General features: G+C 47.8%; 1 protein-coding gene across 17 annotated transcripts in view; it reads right to left on the reverse strand.

Annotated features, from left to right (window-relative positions):
- Positions 1 to 16,285, reverse strand: part of NIN (ninein) — a 131,843-nt gene that overhangs the window by 74,712 nt on the left and 40,846 nt on the right. For all 17 annotated transcript variants that reach the window (XM_053386586.1, XM_053386331.1, XM_053386241.1 and 14 more), the window contains one exon: positions 4,383 to 4,552. In XM_053386586.1, coding sequence (XP_053242561.1) covers positions 4,383 to 4,552 — 170 coding nt within the window. The remainder of the gene's footprint in view (positions 1 to 4,382; positions 4,553 to 16,285) is intronic.

The raw sequence follows: 16,285 nt of genomic DNA on the forward strand, positions 1-16,285 counted from the left end.
TTCCCCAATCTTCCAGATCAGATTTGAGGAGGAGTAGATTAGCACTGGGCAAGCACAAATCTTCATCGAAGCAGAAAGAGCACGATGGATACCCCTCAGTGTTGGAAAGACCACTTGGCCACAACTCATCTCTCATCTGAAGGCCCAAAGACTAGCCGAGATATGGGGGTCTCAAAACACAACCATGTTCAGGACTGGATTTTGGTGAGTTGAGATAGATGATAGATAGATGATAGTGTTAGAGGGGGATTTTCCTCTGGTGGCAAATGACAGAAGATTGTGACACCATGAGACCGGTGTAAAACCAAATTAAATAAGGACTTTATTTCAAAACAACAAACAGCAAAGCTTTTCTCCTTTTGTAGTCATGGCCAGCTGTACCCAATCAGCCCAGACCTTACAGAAAACTGTTCTTAAAGGTACAAACATGTTTCTGTGCAGAATGTCTCCCAATAGATAGATAGATGGGGGGGGGAGAGGGAGGGAGGGAGGGAAACCACTACCTAAATCAGGCATGTCCAAAGTCCATTTCGGGGTCCTAATCCGGCCCACCGGTTGGTTTAATCCAGCCCCTGTGGCAGTTTATTTCCTGGGGTAAAATCCTTAAAAAAGCTGAACAACTTTAATCCTTTAAAAAGGTCAACACATACGTTCACTTCATCAAATCTGGCCCTCTTTGAAAAAGGTTTGGACACCCCTGACCTAAATCTAAACTATACCACTTAGAGATGATTGTAATTAAGTGGTATAGAAATTTAAGTCCATAAAAGAGAGGAAAAATGCCTTGGGCGCAGCAATGATGCTAACAGCCCTTTATTTTCAGATACACCAGTTTTAAAAGGGATTGTGTTGTTTCTTCAACGCCTTTTGTGTCAAGGCATTCACAGTCCAATGAAATTAGCCCAATGAAACAAAAGTCATAAAGAGGTGTCAACTCAAGGTCAGGCAATCCTCAAGGCTTGCTCACACCTGCAAGCAAACCCCCTGGGGCCTGCAACATCAAGCAGTTACATGCATGTGCAAATGCGATTCCGCTCACATGTTCAGCAGCAAGGCACATGGCTTGTGGGACACCTGTCCTCTGCTCCACTTTCCAGCAAAGCTATCCAGGCCAGTGATCTCACACCACATTTATTTCCAGCGATTGATCTCGTGCACAGCGCTTATCAGGCCATACTGAGGGAGCTGGAAGAAATCTCCTCCTCCTCATCAAAATGACACTTTCTTATCAGGCACCAAGGCCAGTCCCATCCACAACTCAATTACCAGCTTTCACTGATTCAGAAGCTGGGACTCTCAGCCCCAGCCAACATGGTCTAAATGTGTCAATGTGCGCAGAACACCCTCCAGCCCCCAGGCGCAATCGCACCAATTTTCTTGTCCTGGCATCTCAGTAAACAAACACATGAGCTACTTTAGCCAAGAGAAATCTCTTTTTGCCAACTTTACTCACATAGTGGGGGGAGATTTTTTGGCAGGGGTTAGGTTAGATCTGTGAAGGGCATAGCTGCAACTCACAAGTGGCATCCACAACAGTTCCTCTGGTTTGCAAAGGTTCCCCCTGGCCCCAAAGATGGACACCTATGATGAAGAGATACCAACTGAATTCTCCAAAGACTGGGGAATGTATTTCCGCTTTCTCAGATCCTCAAGCCCTTTCTGCTCTTCCAACAGTAGCTCTGCTGCTCAGCTCAGAATGCGCATGGCAGGAAGCATGTTGCTGTGGCAAAGAGCCAAAGGGAAATGCTGACCTTATATCCCTTCACCTTGCCTCTTCAGAACAAACTTAGGAAGGCCCCAGTCCTGCAAAGTCCTATTGGTCACAGGGCCTGGCTCCTGTATGCACTCCTGACAACAGGAGGCTGGACTTGGTGGGCCATTGGCGTGGTCCAGAAGGCCTTTCTTCTGTTCCTGCCACTTGTCATGACAGCTGGCATTTCACTTGGGCGTTAGAAAGAAAAACTGACTGTAACATGATGGGGAAGACCCAGCTCTGTTGCTCTTTGAGCAAACAACAACAACAACAGACCTTTCTGTGTTGACCTTTAAAGCCCTAAACGGCCTTGGTCCAGTATACCTGAAGGAGCATCTCCACCCCCATCATTCTGCCCGGACGCTGAGGTCCAGTGCTGAGGGCCTTCTGGCCATTCCCTCACTGCGAGAAGCAAAGCTACCGGGAACCAGACAGAGGGCCTTCTCGGTAGTGGCGCCCGCCCGGTGGAACGCCCTCCCACCAGATGTCAAAGAGATAAACAACTACCTGACATTTAGATAACATCTGAAGGCAGCCCTGTTCAGTGAAGGTTTTAAAGTGTGACATTTCGATGTATATTTTTGTTGGAAGCCGCCCAGAGTGGCTGGGGAAACCCAGCCAGATGGGCGGGGTACAAATAATAAATTATTATTATTTCTGCCCTTTGTTAAAAAGGAACCTCTGCAGACAAGATTCAACACAAGTTCTGTCGTGGGAGACTGGAAGATGGCAACAAGGTGAAGGACTTGGGACCACACAGCAGTGGGAAAGGGGACGAGGTATCAGCATGCAAGAGGGAACACACACACAAATGACTGCACTGTGGAAAGCACAATCAGCAGCCAAGAGTACAGGGTGTTTGCTTTTTGAAGATCCTGGCAGTGAGCAGATATTGTAACAATTCTGGGGAACGCAGCATCCTGCTCACATGCCAGGGCTGAAGGTGCCCCCTTTGCCCTAGATGCCTCCCGCTGTGGAGTCACTAACCAAGGTTGTCACTCATCAAGAGAGGGCGCAGTGGGCACATGGGACGGTGTCGCGAGTCCAGAGTCCAGCAGCAAGCAGGACACAGAGTCAGAGGCTGTAGTCACTGGCCGAGGATCAGACTGAGGCTCTTGGAGATCAGGAGGTCACAGAGCCTGGAGCGGACAGAAAGGAGTCCACAGAACCATCTCCCACACTGCCAGGGGAAAACCAGGACTCTCGTGGGCACCTTCCTCCGATCTTGGGGAAGCAGATGCCTCCCACAGCATCTCACTGGTGTGGCAGCGTAAGAAGTACAGGGGTGGGAGGCCTGGGAGCCAAGGATTGTGGAGCCTGGCAGACAGGAGGTGGGACAAGCAGAGGCCTTTGTTGGAGCAACTTGCTCAGTTGGAGCTCTCCATGGTTCTGAAATTTCTGAGCCTGCCTTATCCCATCAGGACCAACACCGGGGCAAATGGGGGGGGGGGAGGATTGATTGAAATATGACAGCACTTTTGCAAGGTCCGTTCTCCAACACAGACATCTGGTGTGCAGAAAAAGGCTACAGAACTTGGGAACTCAAGGACCGCCTCTTTCCATATGAACCTACCCGGACCCTGAGATTATCTTCTGAGGCCCTCCTTCGTGTGCCTCCTCCTTAAGAGGTCTGGAGGGTGGGAACACAAGAACGGGGCCTTCTCTGCAGTGGCTCCCCGTCTGTGGGATGCTCTCCCCAGGGAAGTTTTCCTGGCGCCTTCATTATACAGCTTTAGGCGCCATGCAAAAATGTTCCTTTTTAACCAGGCCTTTGGTTGACCTGATCAACATCCTATACCCTTTTAAAATGTGGCTCTTTTTTGCGGTGTGTGTGTGTGTGTGTGTGTGTGTGTGTGTATTATTGGGTTCTTGTTTTTATTCTGATTTTATATAATGTGATCTTTTTGTAAACCGCCTTGAGACTTCCATGTATAGGACGGTATATAAATTCAATAAATAAATAAGAACGAAAACAGCTGGCTTCACACATGCTTGTCAGGAGTAATTCTCAGTCCTCCCTGCATTATAGGGGGTTGGACTAGATGGCCTTTGGGGTCCCTTCCAACACTACATTTATATGATTCCCCTAGTGAGGCAGCCTCTTCTATATGCTTTTGCTCAAGACCAATCATGTCAGAAACAAGCAAACCCCCATATAAAGAGGCATGTCTCCAGGGGATTTAAATATAGTTCTGTCAACAGGGTGATAAACTTGACACAACAATTGGAGACCATGTTGTTGTTGTTGTTTAGTCGTTTAGTCGTGTCCGACTCTTCGTGACCCCCTGGACCAGAGCACGCCAGGCACTCCTGTCTTCCACTGCCTCCCGCAGTTTGGTCAAACTCATGCTGGTAGCTTCGAGAACACTGTCCCACCATCTCGTCCTCTGTCGTCCCCTTCTCCTTGTGCCCTTCATCTTCCCAACATCAGGGTCTTTTCCAGGGAGTCTTCTCTTCTCATGAGGTGGCCAAAGTCTTGGAGCCTCAGCTTAAGAGTTTAAGTTTATGGAGACCATAAACTACCTTAAATGCACACAGGGACAGGGACACACACACACACTCCCTCTTTCAATCTGAGCTCCCATCTCGACTCTCTTTATCCACCAAGGTTGCTATTAAAATCCTTTACCTCCTCGCAGTCATTGTTGGAGATGCAAGATGGCTGGGCTTCCTCATTCAGAGGCTCAATCACCGTCACCTCCGCAAAGTCCTCCACGGATTTCTGAAACTCCGGCAGAGATCGCCTCCCATAGCGCTTCCCACCTTTGATGTATTTGGGCTGGGCTTCTGGGGAAGAATCTGCAAGCAAGAGACAGAATCCGAGACATTAGGTAGCGTATTTTTTGCTCTATAAGACTCGCTTTTTCCCTCCTAAAAAGTAAGGGGAAATGTGTGTGCGTCTTATGGAGCGAATGCAGGCTGCGCAGCTTTCCCAGAAGCCAGAACAGCAAGAGGGATTGCTGCTTTCGCTGCGCAGCGATCCCTCTTGCTGTTCTGGCTTCTGAGATTCAGAATATTTTTTTTCTTATTTTCCCCCTCCTTAAACTAGGTGCGTCTTGTGGTCTGGTGCGTCTTATAGAGCAAAAAATATGATAATCTCTCCAGGAAGAGATGCCCCTGCCCTGGGAGTGATGCAAGAGTTTTCGTATTCCTCTAGGAACAGAGGAAGCTGCCTTATACTGTGTCAAGCCATTGGGTCCACTTAGTTCAGTAATGCAGGCACGGACTGGCAGTTGCTCTCCAGGGCTGCAGGCAGCAGACATTCCCAGTCGTACCTGAAGATGCCAGGAACTGAATTGTGCAACTTCTGCTGAAGGAATGGGTTTCCCAAATCTAAAATCTGACTGTGCAGTCAGTCTGAAACGGGCCCCAAAATCCCATTTTTCCTTCTATAAGGGTGCATTAGCTAAAAAACATTAACTTGAGCTCTTGAGCAAATGTATAACAGGAACCCAGCTGTATAAACAAAGCTCTCTCCTTTATCAGTCTGTGACTCCTAATGAATGGCCTTGTCAGTTCCAAAGTGGAGCAAAGATGACACATCTGGGTCTTATCTTACATCCTGACCACACTGACGCACAGACCTTGTCAGCTCCCTGGGAACGGTGCCAGGAGTGCTCTTCGAGTTGGTGACCTTCTTACCCCAAGATAAGGAATACAGGAACACGAACACCCTTTTATGGTCAAGAGTACAGGAACAGGAACATCTGTGATGTCAACTTACGTGTATAAGCTCACGTGGCTGGATTCCTGGGGAAGCGGGGAGAGGGTGCCTGGAGGATATATATACTGCATGGAATCTCTCATTTCTTTGGACTTGCTATGGACTGACCGCGCAAGTGCCTTCTGCTATCCGGAGAGCAGAATAAACTCTTTCTCTGAACCAGACCTTGGTGTCATTTGACTTCCTTCCTCCCGTCCAGGAGCAACGCAGACCCCACCAATCGGTAAAGTCTAATAAGGCTACACTGCAATGCAAAGCAGGTGCTTCCAAACTGAGCTGAGCTAAGCCCAAACCAACCAACAGACACCAACGGGATCTGAACCCAGGATTTCCTGTTTACCAAACAAGCCCTTTGACCAACTAGGCTACTTTTCTGCACCATCGTATGCCTGACCTCACTTGCAAGAAACCGCGGGAGAAATGTGACCATCTCCCCGGAGCCAACATCTTTTTGGCATCAGGCGAAGGTGTTTTTATTTAGCCAGGCCTTGTTATTGGCCCTTCATGCTGTTGTGGCTACAACCTGATTTCCTCCCCGCTAGGCTTTTTGTTGAAATCCGATGTTTTTAAGAATGGTTTTATTCTGGGGCCTCTCCAAAGAGCAAAAAATAAACCGATCGTAAAATTGCAAGGATTCAGCAGCATGAGATGAGGAGACAGAAAGACGGGGCACATATTAGAATACTCCGAGAAATCCTTTGGAAGCGCAGACTGAGAGCACCTCCAGTGTCGCCGTGGCGATCCCTTTTATACAAATTCCCTCTCCGAGCTTGTTAGTGCAAATGTATTCGGCAGCTTAGCTATGCAATGAATTATAAAATACACAGGACCAGGAACCCTTTGATATCCTCTCTCTATCCCCCCTCCCCGACTTCCCCGGACTTGCACCCCATCCATGCATATTGCAAACCCTGGGGAACGCAGGCGGGCGTGCGGGTGTTTGAACAAGGCAATTTTAACAAGATTTCCTGCAGCTGGAGCCTGGACATGAAAGCCATACGATGAAGTGCGCAGATAGGGAAAATCAGAAACGAGACAGGCTGATTAAATAAGACCCAGAAGAACAAAAGCAAACCTTATCATCACCATTAAAGCTGGGCTGCTGGCAATTGGTAGCCTACAGAATCTCTCTGCCATGTTAGCTCTGGTAGATTCTCTATGGCCCGTTCATTTTCTTGCTTTGCCTTGAAAAATTGGGGTGGGGGGGTTATTTCATCACAGCAAAGCGCAATTAGATTTCTCCAAAGCAGAGAGAAGCTAACCCACCATGGTGTGTGTACGTGTGTGTGTCCTGTGCCAGGAGAGATCTGGGGGGAATTGCCAGGGCACTGTGACAACAGACCTCCTTGCGAGACTCGGTTCAGTATACCTGAAGGAGCGTCTCCACCCTCATCATTCTGCCCGGACGCTGAGGTCCAGTGCTGAGGGCCTTCTGGCGGTTCCCTCATTGCGAGAAGCAAAGCTACAGGGAACCAGGCAGAGGGCCTTCTCGGTAGTGGCGCCCGCCCTGTGGAACGCCCTTCCAGCAGATGTCAAAGCGATAAACAACTACCTGACATTCAGAAGACATCTTAAGGCAGCCCTGTTCAGGGAAGTTTTTAACGTGTGATATTTTAGTGTATTTTTGGTTTTTATGGAAGCCGCCCAGAGTGGCTGGGGAGGCCCAGCCAGATGGGCGGGGTATAAATAATAAATTATTATTATTATTATTATTATTATTATTATTATTATTATTACTTAGCCCAGGTTTTCTTCAGCCAAAGCAACAAAGGAAGTCCTGCTCAGCTATGCCAGCATCCCCTTGTGACAACAACTTTAAAGATACTGCAACGCAAACTATTGAAGGAATGGGTTTGCCTGCACCTGTTCAGATTACAAGTGGGGGTCCACATAGAATCATAGTCGGAATCTCCTTTCTTGTAATTTGAAGCCACGGGTTCGAGTCCTGCCCTCCAGAGCAGGAAAAAACAAGCCTGTGCCATCTTCCATGTGACAGCCTCTAGATACAGTGGTACCTTGGGTTAAGTACTTAATTCGTTCCGGAGGTCCGTTCTTAACCTGAAACTGTTCTTAACCTGAAGCGCCACTTTAGCTAATGGGGCCTCCTCCTGCTGCCGCCGCGCCGCTGGAGCACGATTTCTGTTCTCATCCTGAAGCAACCTTCTTAACCTGAAGCACTATTTCTGGGTTAGCGGAGTCTGTAACCTGAAGCGTATGTAACCTGAGGTACCACTGTATTTGAAGATGGCTATCATCTCTCCTCTCAGTCTTCTCTTCTCCAGGCTAAACATACCCAGCTCCTTCAACTGTTCCTCATAAGGCTTGGCTTCTAGACCCTTGATCATGTTAATTGCCCTCCTCTGCACACCTTCCAGCTTGTCAACATCCTTCTTAAATTGTGGCACCCAGGACTGGACACAGTATTCCAGGTGTGGTCTGACCAAGGCAGATTAGAATGGGACTATTACTTCCCTTGATCTGGACACTAGACTTCTGTTGATGCAGCCTAGAATAGCATTAGCTTTTTTTGCTGCAGCATCACACTGTTGACTCATGTCCAGCTTGTGATCCACTAAGACTCCTAGATCCCTTTACCCATGTACTGCTAGCAAGCCACATGTATGACTAGTAAGCCAGGTGACTGAATGCCCACACCTGCACACACCTTTCCAGATAAAGCTAGAAGACAGGAAGAAAAATCCTGCTGCTCTTATATTCTCCCTGACACGCTGGCTTCCTTCCACTCATCCCCACAGAAGAGCACTGACTCACAGAAGCCCCACGCTACAATTTGAAGTGGTCAACTGCAAAAGGAGAAATCTTGCGCTGGATCAGACCAATGACCCGTGTAGTCCAGCATCCTGATCTCCTAGTGGCCAGATACCTCGGAGAAGCCCGAAAGCAGGAGCCAAGTGCAAGAATGATGTCATTTGACTTGACAGAGGAGGCATAACCGTCAGGGGAAGTGCTGTGGCTCAGAGGTGGAGCACCCTCTTTTATACATCTCTGTATATATATCCTGTATACCTGAAGGAGCGTCTCCACCCCCATTGCTGAGCCCAGACACTGAGGTCCAGCGCTGAGGGCCTTCTGGTGGTTCCCTCATTGCGAGAAGCAAAGCTACAGGGAACCAGGCAGAGGGCCTTCTTGGTAGTGGCGCCCGCCCTGTGGAACGCCCTCCCAGCAGATTTCAAGGCAATAAACAACTATTTTACTTTTAAAAGACAACTGACAACTGACAACAAAAGACAACTATTTAGGGAAGTTTTTAATGTCTGATGCTGTATTGTTTTTAATATTCAGTTGGAAGCCGCCCAGATGGGCGGGGTATAAATAAATTATTATTATTATTATTATTATTATTATTATTATTATTATTATTATATGTTTCCAAGCACAATTCAAAGTGTTGGTGCTGACCTTTAAAACCCTAAATAGCCTCGGTGCAGTATACCCAAAGGAGCGTCTCCACCCCCATTGTCTAGCCCAGACATTGAGGTCCAGCGCCGAGGGCCTTCTGGCGGTTCCCTCATTGTGAGAAGCAAAGTTACAGGGAACCAGGCAGTGGGCCTTCTCGGTGGTGGCGCCCGCCCTGTGGAACGCCCTCCCACCAGATGTCAAAGAAATAAACAACTATCTGACGTTCAGAAGGCATCTGAAGGCAGCCCTGTTTCGGAAAGTTTTTAATGACTGATGTTTTAATGTATTTTTAATTTTTTGTTGGAGTGGCTGGGGAAACCCAGCCAGATGGGCGGGCTATAAATCAGGCTTCCTCAACCTTGGCCCTCCAGATGTTTTTGGCCTACAACTCCCATGATCCCTAGCTAGCAGGATCAGTGGTCAGGGATCATGGGAATTGTAGTCTCAAAAACATCTGGAGGGCCGAGGTTGAGGAAGCCTGGTGTAAATAAATAAATATTATTATGATTATTAATTAATTAATAATAATAATAATAAATTTTATTTATATCCCGCCCTCCCCAGCCAAAGCCGGGCTCAGGGCGGCTAACAACAATAAAACAGTACAAAAGTACAGCTTAAACAACACTCTAAAATCATTCATTATAAAATTAATTAATTCAAGCCACTGGCAACCATTGGGCCAGAGCTCCGCGAAGATTGCCATAGGAGGGAGTCAGGTTGTGCCCTGGCCAAAGGCCTGGTGGAACAGCTCTGTCTTGCAGGCCCTGCGGAAAGATGTCAAGTCCCGTAGGGCCCTAGTCTCTTGTGACAGAGCGTTCCACCAGATCGGGGCCACAGCCGAAAAAGCCCTGGCTCTGGTTGAGGCCAGCCTAACTTCTCTGTGGCCTGGGACCTTCAAGATGTTTTTGTTTGAAGACCGTAAGGTCCTCCGTGGGACATACCAGGAGAGGTGGTCCCATAGGTACGAGGGTCCTAGGCCGTATAGGGCTTTAAAGGTTAAAACCAGCACCTTAAACCTGATCCTGTACTCCACCGGGAGCCAGTGCAGCTGGTATAGCACCGGATGAATGTGATCTCGCAGCGAAGACCTCGTAAGGAGTCTTGCTGCAGCATTCTGCACCCGCTGGAGTTTTTGGGTCAGTCTCAAGGGCAGCCCCACGTAGAGCGAGTTACAATAATCCAGTCTGGAGGTGACCGTCACGTGGATCACAGTGGCTAGGTCAGGGCGAGAGAGGTAAGGAGCCAACTGCTTAGCTTGGCGGAGATGGAAAAATGCCACCTTTCTTATAGCTGCAATCTGTGCCTCCATGGAAAGGGAGGTGTCGAAGATTACACCCAAACTCTTAACGGACGGTGCTGGCACTAATTGCGCCCCCGCAAGAGATGGGAGTTGTCCCCCCAATCCCATATCGCCCCGTCCCATATTATCCCATATTATTATTATTATACAAAAGTTTCCAGGTTCAATCCCCGACATCTCCAGGTACCACTGGGAGAGGCTGCCAGTCCGTGCAGACAGCCCTGAGCTCGATATGCCCAATGGCTTGACTCGTAATATGAGGCAGCTTCCTAACACAACCACTATAGCTAGTATCCTTATCCTTCATGAGCTTTCCTGATCCCCCTTTTAAATAATATCCAAGCTGGTAGCCATGCTCACACCTTATTAAGGGGTTTTTGTGGGGCCAGCTCTTCTCTTTTGTTTAATCTCTACTGCGCTGCTTTCGTCTGGAATTCTTTCCCTCGTTTTTAATTGCTGCAGTCCGTCGGTGAAGGACAGGCACGAAACCTTAGAAAGATATCAATAAATACAAACAACTATCTCCTCCAGTCTGTATCTGCGGTGGATTTCAAAATTGCAGTTTTGGTTTTGTTGACGTATGGAATGGCGCTCGCTGTTGCTTTTTGCTGCAAGATCGCTTCGAGATATGTTACGGAAAGCAACGCGTAATTGGAACCGAACAGCTAAATAAATAAATAAATAAGATCATTTTCTACACACACACACAAACCTCTTGCCTCTTCAGCCTCCTGAGCAAGTCTGGAAGGAAGAGAAGAGAGGTCCATTGAAGGCAACCTCCATGCCGTTGGCTATGCATGAATTTTTATGGCTCAAGCCAAAGTCTGCAGCCATTAAAAAATGGGGGGAGCGCTCTGGATATCGGAGGCCCTGGGCTGCTGTGGATCCTGCAGATGCTGCGGCTGACTCCATTCAATGAAGGGAATCAGCAGGCGGAGAGCTGTAACCTGCCCCCTCCCCTGCCAGCCCAACTGCTGGCCCCCCCACAACCAGCCATCGCCAGGGGCTATGCTTTGTTATGTATCGACATCAGATGCAAGGCTTCTCTGCAAGGGGGGAAAAGAAACCTCATATTGACTTTCTTTGCACATATACACACAACTCAGATTTGAGCGGGGATGTGTGTCTGTGGAATAGAGACGCTCTTGATTTCTGATTATTTATTTAACAAAACCTGTAGGCCGGCGGATTGTAATAAAACCTGAAAGTGACTCGATTTCTGAAGGCTGCGAGTGTGTGCTTCTGAAATACACACCCACCTTAGGGTGCTAAGGTGTTTTTTCCTTTATTTTTAAATAAATGGCATGATTGTAATGTCAAAGGACACAAGGGGCAAGTTTGTGTTTCAGTCTCTTTTTTTAACATAGCATGTTATCCTTTTGGTGTTGTTCTTTAGTCATTTAGTCGTGTCCGCCTCTTCGTGACCCCATGGACCAGAGCACGCCAGGCACTCCTGTCTTCCACTGCCTCCCGCAGTTTGGTCAAACTCATGTTTGTAGCTTCGAGAACACTGTCCCACCATCTCGTCCTTTGTCGTCTCCTTCTCCTTCTGCCCTCCATCTTTCCCAGCATCAGGGTCTTTTCCAGGGAGTCTTCTCTTCTCATGAGGTGGCCAAAGTACTGGAGCCTCAGCTTCAGGATCTGTCCTTCCGGTGAGCACTCAGGGCTGATTTCCTTCAGAATGGAGAGGTGTGATCTTCTTGCAGTCCATGGGACTCTCCAGAGTCTCCTCCAGCACCAGAATTCAAAAGCACCCATTCTTCGGCGATCAGCCTTCTTTATGGTCCAGCTCTCACTTCCATACATCACTACTGGGAAAACCATGGCTTTAACTAAATGGACCTTTCTCAGCATACACCACACTAATATTAGTATAATAAAATAAGTAATAACAGAACCAAAGGCTTTGGTTCAATAAACAGCCTCCAGGACCTCTGTTACTGAATTTGCCTTGTCTTTCTCTACCTAGATATCCCAGGGCCTTCTTCCTAAATACATAGTCACATTTTTTGTCATGTTTTGAATGATCAGGGCTGCTCCGTCGCTTCTGTCTTGACCTGAGTTCCTAGTTTTGTTTTGTTTCTTACCTTTTTTCCTGCCCTCTGGGAACGGGCACAAGAGGCCTCAGTCCAGGTCTAGCTGCTGCCATCCCTGTCAAGGAGGGAAAGTGAGCCCCTCTTTGTGTCGGGACGCCAGACGCAACCACAGACCTCATGGTCCAAAAATAATCCAGATTGACTGGGGTTATCTCTTAACAGTGTACATCCTGCCAAGCGATCAGTCAAATGGGATTATTTCTGGACCAAACTGAGAGGTGTTCTTCTGCCGCTAGTGTGATGTTGTGTTAATAATAACAATAACAATAACATTAATTTATTGTTTATACCCCGCTCATCTGGCTGAGTTTCCCCAGTCACTCTGGGCAGCTCCCAATCGAGTGTTAAAAACAATACAGCATTGAATATTAAAGATTTGGCATGCAATTGTGATTCTGGGAGTAACCACACCTAGGGTTTTTCACATTCCATGCAGTATTGAAGGCCCGTCAGTTCCAAATTCTTCAGCGCCACTTGAGGGGCTGTTTCTGGCCTGGCTCTGAAGAACAAACAGGAGTTGCATGAATTCCCTTCTAGTACCTTCTGCCCCATACTTGCAGGGTGCAAGCCTTGGCTCCTCAGTGAGCCAACATAATTCCCCTTGATGGGCCACAGAGCCCTGCCCAGGGTGGGAACCTGCTAGATTTGAGCGTTGTGCAGCAATCTTGGCAATCTGTTTATTTGTATACCTCTCAATTGTAGAGAAAAAAACAGAAATTCAAAGAGGAGCTGGATCTGGCCAGCGGGCAAAGCCAGTGCCGGATTTACATATAAGCTAAACAGGCTCTAGCTTAGGGCCCCACTCTCTTGGGGCTCCCCCCGAAAAATTTAAAGAGGAAAAAAACCTGGCTGTACATTTCCAAAATATAAGATAAAAAACAAATAAAATAAAACCTACATCCAGCAACAGTGTTTTGTGTTGTGTAGGCTCCTATGATGTAAGTCATGGGCCCCGCCTGCTGGCCTGCTCCCTCATATATCACTGCTTTGCTCATTTCTATATACAGTCATACCTTATGTTACGCCCTCTTCATGTTACATTCCTTCAGGATACATCCCGCAGCGACCCAGAAGTACCGGAAAGGGTTACTTCCGGGTTTCGCCGCTCGTGCATGCGCAGACGCGCAAAATGACATCATGTCCATGCACAGAAGCGAGGAATCGCAACCCGTGCGTGCGCAGACACGCTGCTGCGGGTTGCGCTCTTTTCATGTTGTGAACGGGCCTCCGGAACATATCCTGTTCGCAACCAGAGGTACCACTGTATAGGGTGCCTACATTCTGCATGGACTGTTATGTGCAAATGGCTTGAGATACCTATTAGGTCCACAAATGACCATATAGCATATATTCAACACAAAAAACAGTGAAAATTTGTTGTTGACAAAGGACAGCTGGGCAGATAAAGGGCCCCATTACCTTCAGTAGCTCAGGGCCTCATCAAACCTAAATCCGGCCCTGGGCAAAGCTACCATCTCCTCCTTCCCACCTCTCAGGCTCCTGACATCACAGAGACCAAAATCGACCTCCCCTCCCTTGCCCGCAGGGGTCTCATAGAATCATAGAATTATTTGAAGATGGCTATCTTATCTCCTCTCAGTCTCCTCTTTTCCAGGCTAAACATCCTCGATTCCCTCAACCGTTCCTCACAAGGCTTCGTTTCCAGACCCTTGATCATCCTGGTCACCCACCTCTGCCCACCTTCCAGCTTCTCAACATCCTTCTTAAACTGCGGAGACCAGAATTGGACTCAGTACTCCAGGTGTGGTCTGACCAAGACAGAATCAAGCAGAACTATGACTTTCCTTGACACTAGACTTCTGTTGATACAGCCTAGAATGGCATTAGCTTTTTTTGCTGCAGCATCACACTCATGTTAAGCTTGTGGTCCACTAAGTCCCCTAGATCCTTTTCACATGTACAGTGGTACCTCTGGATGCGAATGGGATCCGTTCCGGAGCCCCGTTCGCATCCTGAAGTGAACTGCAGAGGGTGACAGCAGTCACGAAATGAAAAGACACCTGCTTCTTGGGAGAAAAGCAATGACAAACCTAGACAGCATCTTAAAAAGCAGAGGCATCACCTTGCCAACAAAGGTCCGTATAGTTAAAGCCATGGTTTTCCCACTAGTGATGTATGGAAGTGAGAGCTGGACCATCAAGAAGGCTGATCGCCAAAGAATTGATGCTTTTGAATTATGGTGCTGGAGGAGACTCTGGAGAGTCCCATGGACAGCAAGAAGATCCAACCTCTCCATTCTGAAGGAAATCAGCCCTGAGTGCTCACTGGAAGGACAGATCCTGAAGCTGAGACTCCAATACTTTGGCCACCTCATGAGAAGAGAAGACTCCCTGGAAAAGACCCTGATGTTGGGATAGATGGAGAACACAAGGAGAAGGGGACGACGGAGGACGAGATGGTTAGACAGTGTTCTCGAAGCTACCAGCATGAGTTTGACCAAACTGCGGGAGGCAGTGGAAGACAGGAGTGCCTGGCGTGCTCTGGTCCAGGGGGTCATGAAGAGTCGGACACGATTAAACGACTAAACAACAACAATAACATTGGTTAAAATGCTGGACTGGGACCTGGGAGACCAAGGTACACTTTGAGAAGAGGTGGGATATTAACGTAATAATAAATGATAGCAATAAAATAAATATACACCACTTAATGCCCAAATAGGCTTCCAAGTGGTTTACAAACTTTTAAGAACCAATTACACCAGCGAGATGTAAACAGTTCCGGGGTTTTGTTCCAAGGCAGGAAGCCAGAGACCAGCTTTGTGTTTCATTATTCTTCAATCGTTTCATTCAAAAAACAACAGCAATGGCTACTCCCAGGGCAACACATAAATGCACACAAACAAACAGACAATTATGGCACAATCCTAACCACGTCTACTCGGGAGTCAGCCCTATTGACTTAAATGGGGTTTGCCCCCAGGGAAATGGAGTTAGGACTGCAGCCTTAAATCATTAAATAAAATCACATTGTCCTTTTTTTTAAAAAAAAGCACAGGAAAATGATGGAAATCAATTGCCACAGTCATGGTTTAAAAGGCCTGAAACATGTCTCTAGGCTGGCAACCCATTTCCCACAGTGACCAACCAAACGCCTCCAAGATGTCCTTAGACAGCCCTCTCCTGGTACCCAGAGGCACATCGGCCAACCGCCAACAGCACCCCCTGAAATTGAACCACTCAGGGAAAGGACTCGGGGCTACGCAGGTGCCGCCACACCTGCCCCACAGCTCACATCTTATAGGGACACCAACTGTAGGGCAGGAGGATGTACCTTGAAGAAAGCAACCTTGAGATGCAAATTAGGACCGTGGGCCAGAGACTCCCTATCATTGCTCTAGCTCATGGGTTGGCAACCTAAAGCCCGGGGGCCAGATCTGGCCCAATCGCCTTCTCAATCTGGCCCACGGACGGTCCGGGAATCAGCGTGTTTTTACATGAGTAGAATGTGTCCTTTTATTTAAAATGCATCTCTGGGTTATTTGTGGGGCCTGCCTGGTGTTCTTATATGAGCAGAATGTGTGCTTTTATTTAAAATGCATCTCTAGGTTATTTATGGGGCATAGGAATTCGTTCATTATTTTTTTCCTAAATATAGCCCGGCCCCCCACAAGGTCTAAGGGACAGTGGACCGGCCCTCTGCTGAAAAAGTTTGCTGACCTCTGCTCTAGCTGGTAGGATGACCAGAACCTCAATGGATAGACAAATCACCCACCACCGAGAGTTTGGCATCACCCCCTCCCAAGCCTTGCCAAACAGGCCGCCCATCTCTGCACGTCTTCACTAAAAGTTGCAGAAGTTCCATCTCTTTTTCCCCCTAAATGCATCGGCAAGTTAGATGGAAAATAGAAAAGAAACAGAAGCTGCAGGAACTCCGGATTTTTTGCCTCAGTGCCTCTTGTCGGCGATGTCTCCTTTAGTTACCCTGCAGTGAAGTATTTGTTTTGCGTGACTAAACCAAGTCGGTTT

The sequence above is a fragment of the Podarcis raffonei genome, chromosome 1, assembly GCF_027172205.1.
Source record: "Podarcis raffonei isolate rPodRaf1 chromosome 1, rPodRaf1.pri, whole genome shotgun sequence".
In the NCBI taxonomy this organism is placed as follows: domain Eukaryota; kingdom Metazoa; phylum Chordata; class Lepidosauria; order Squamata; family Lacertidae; genus Podarcis; species Podarcis raffonei.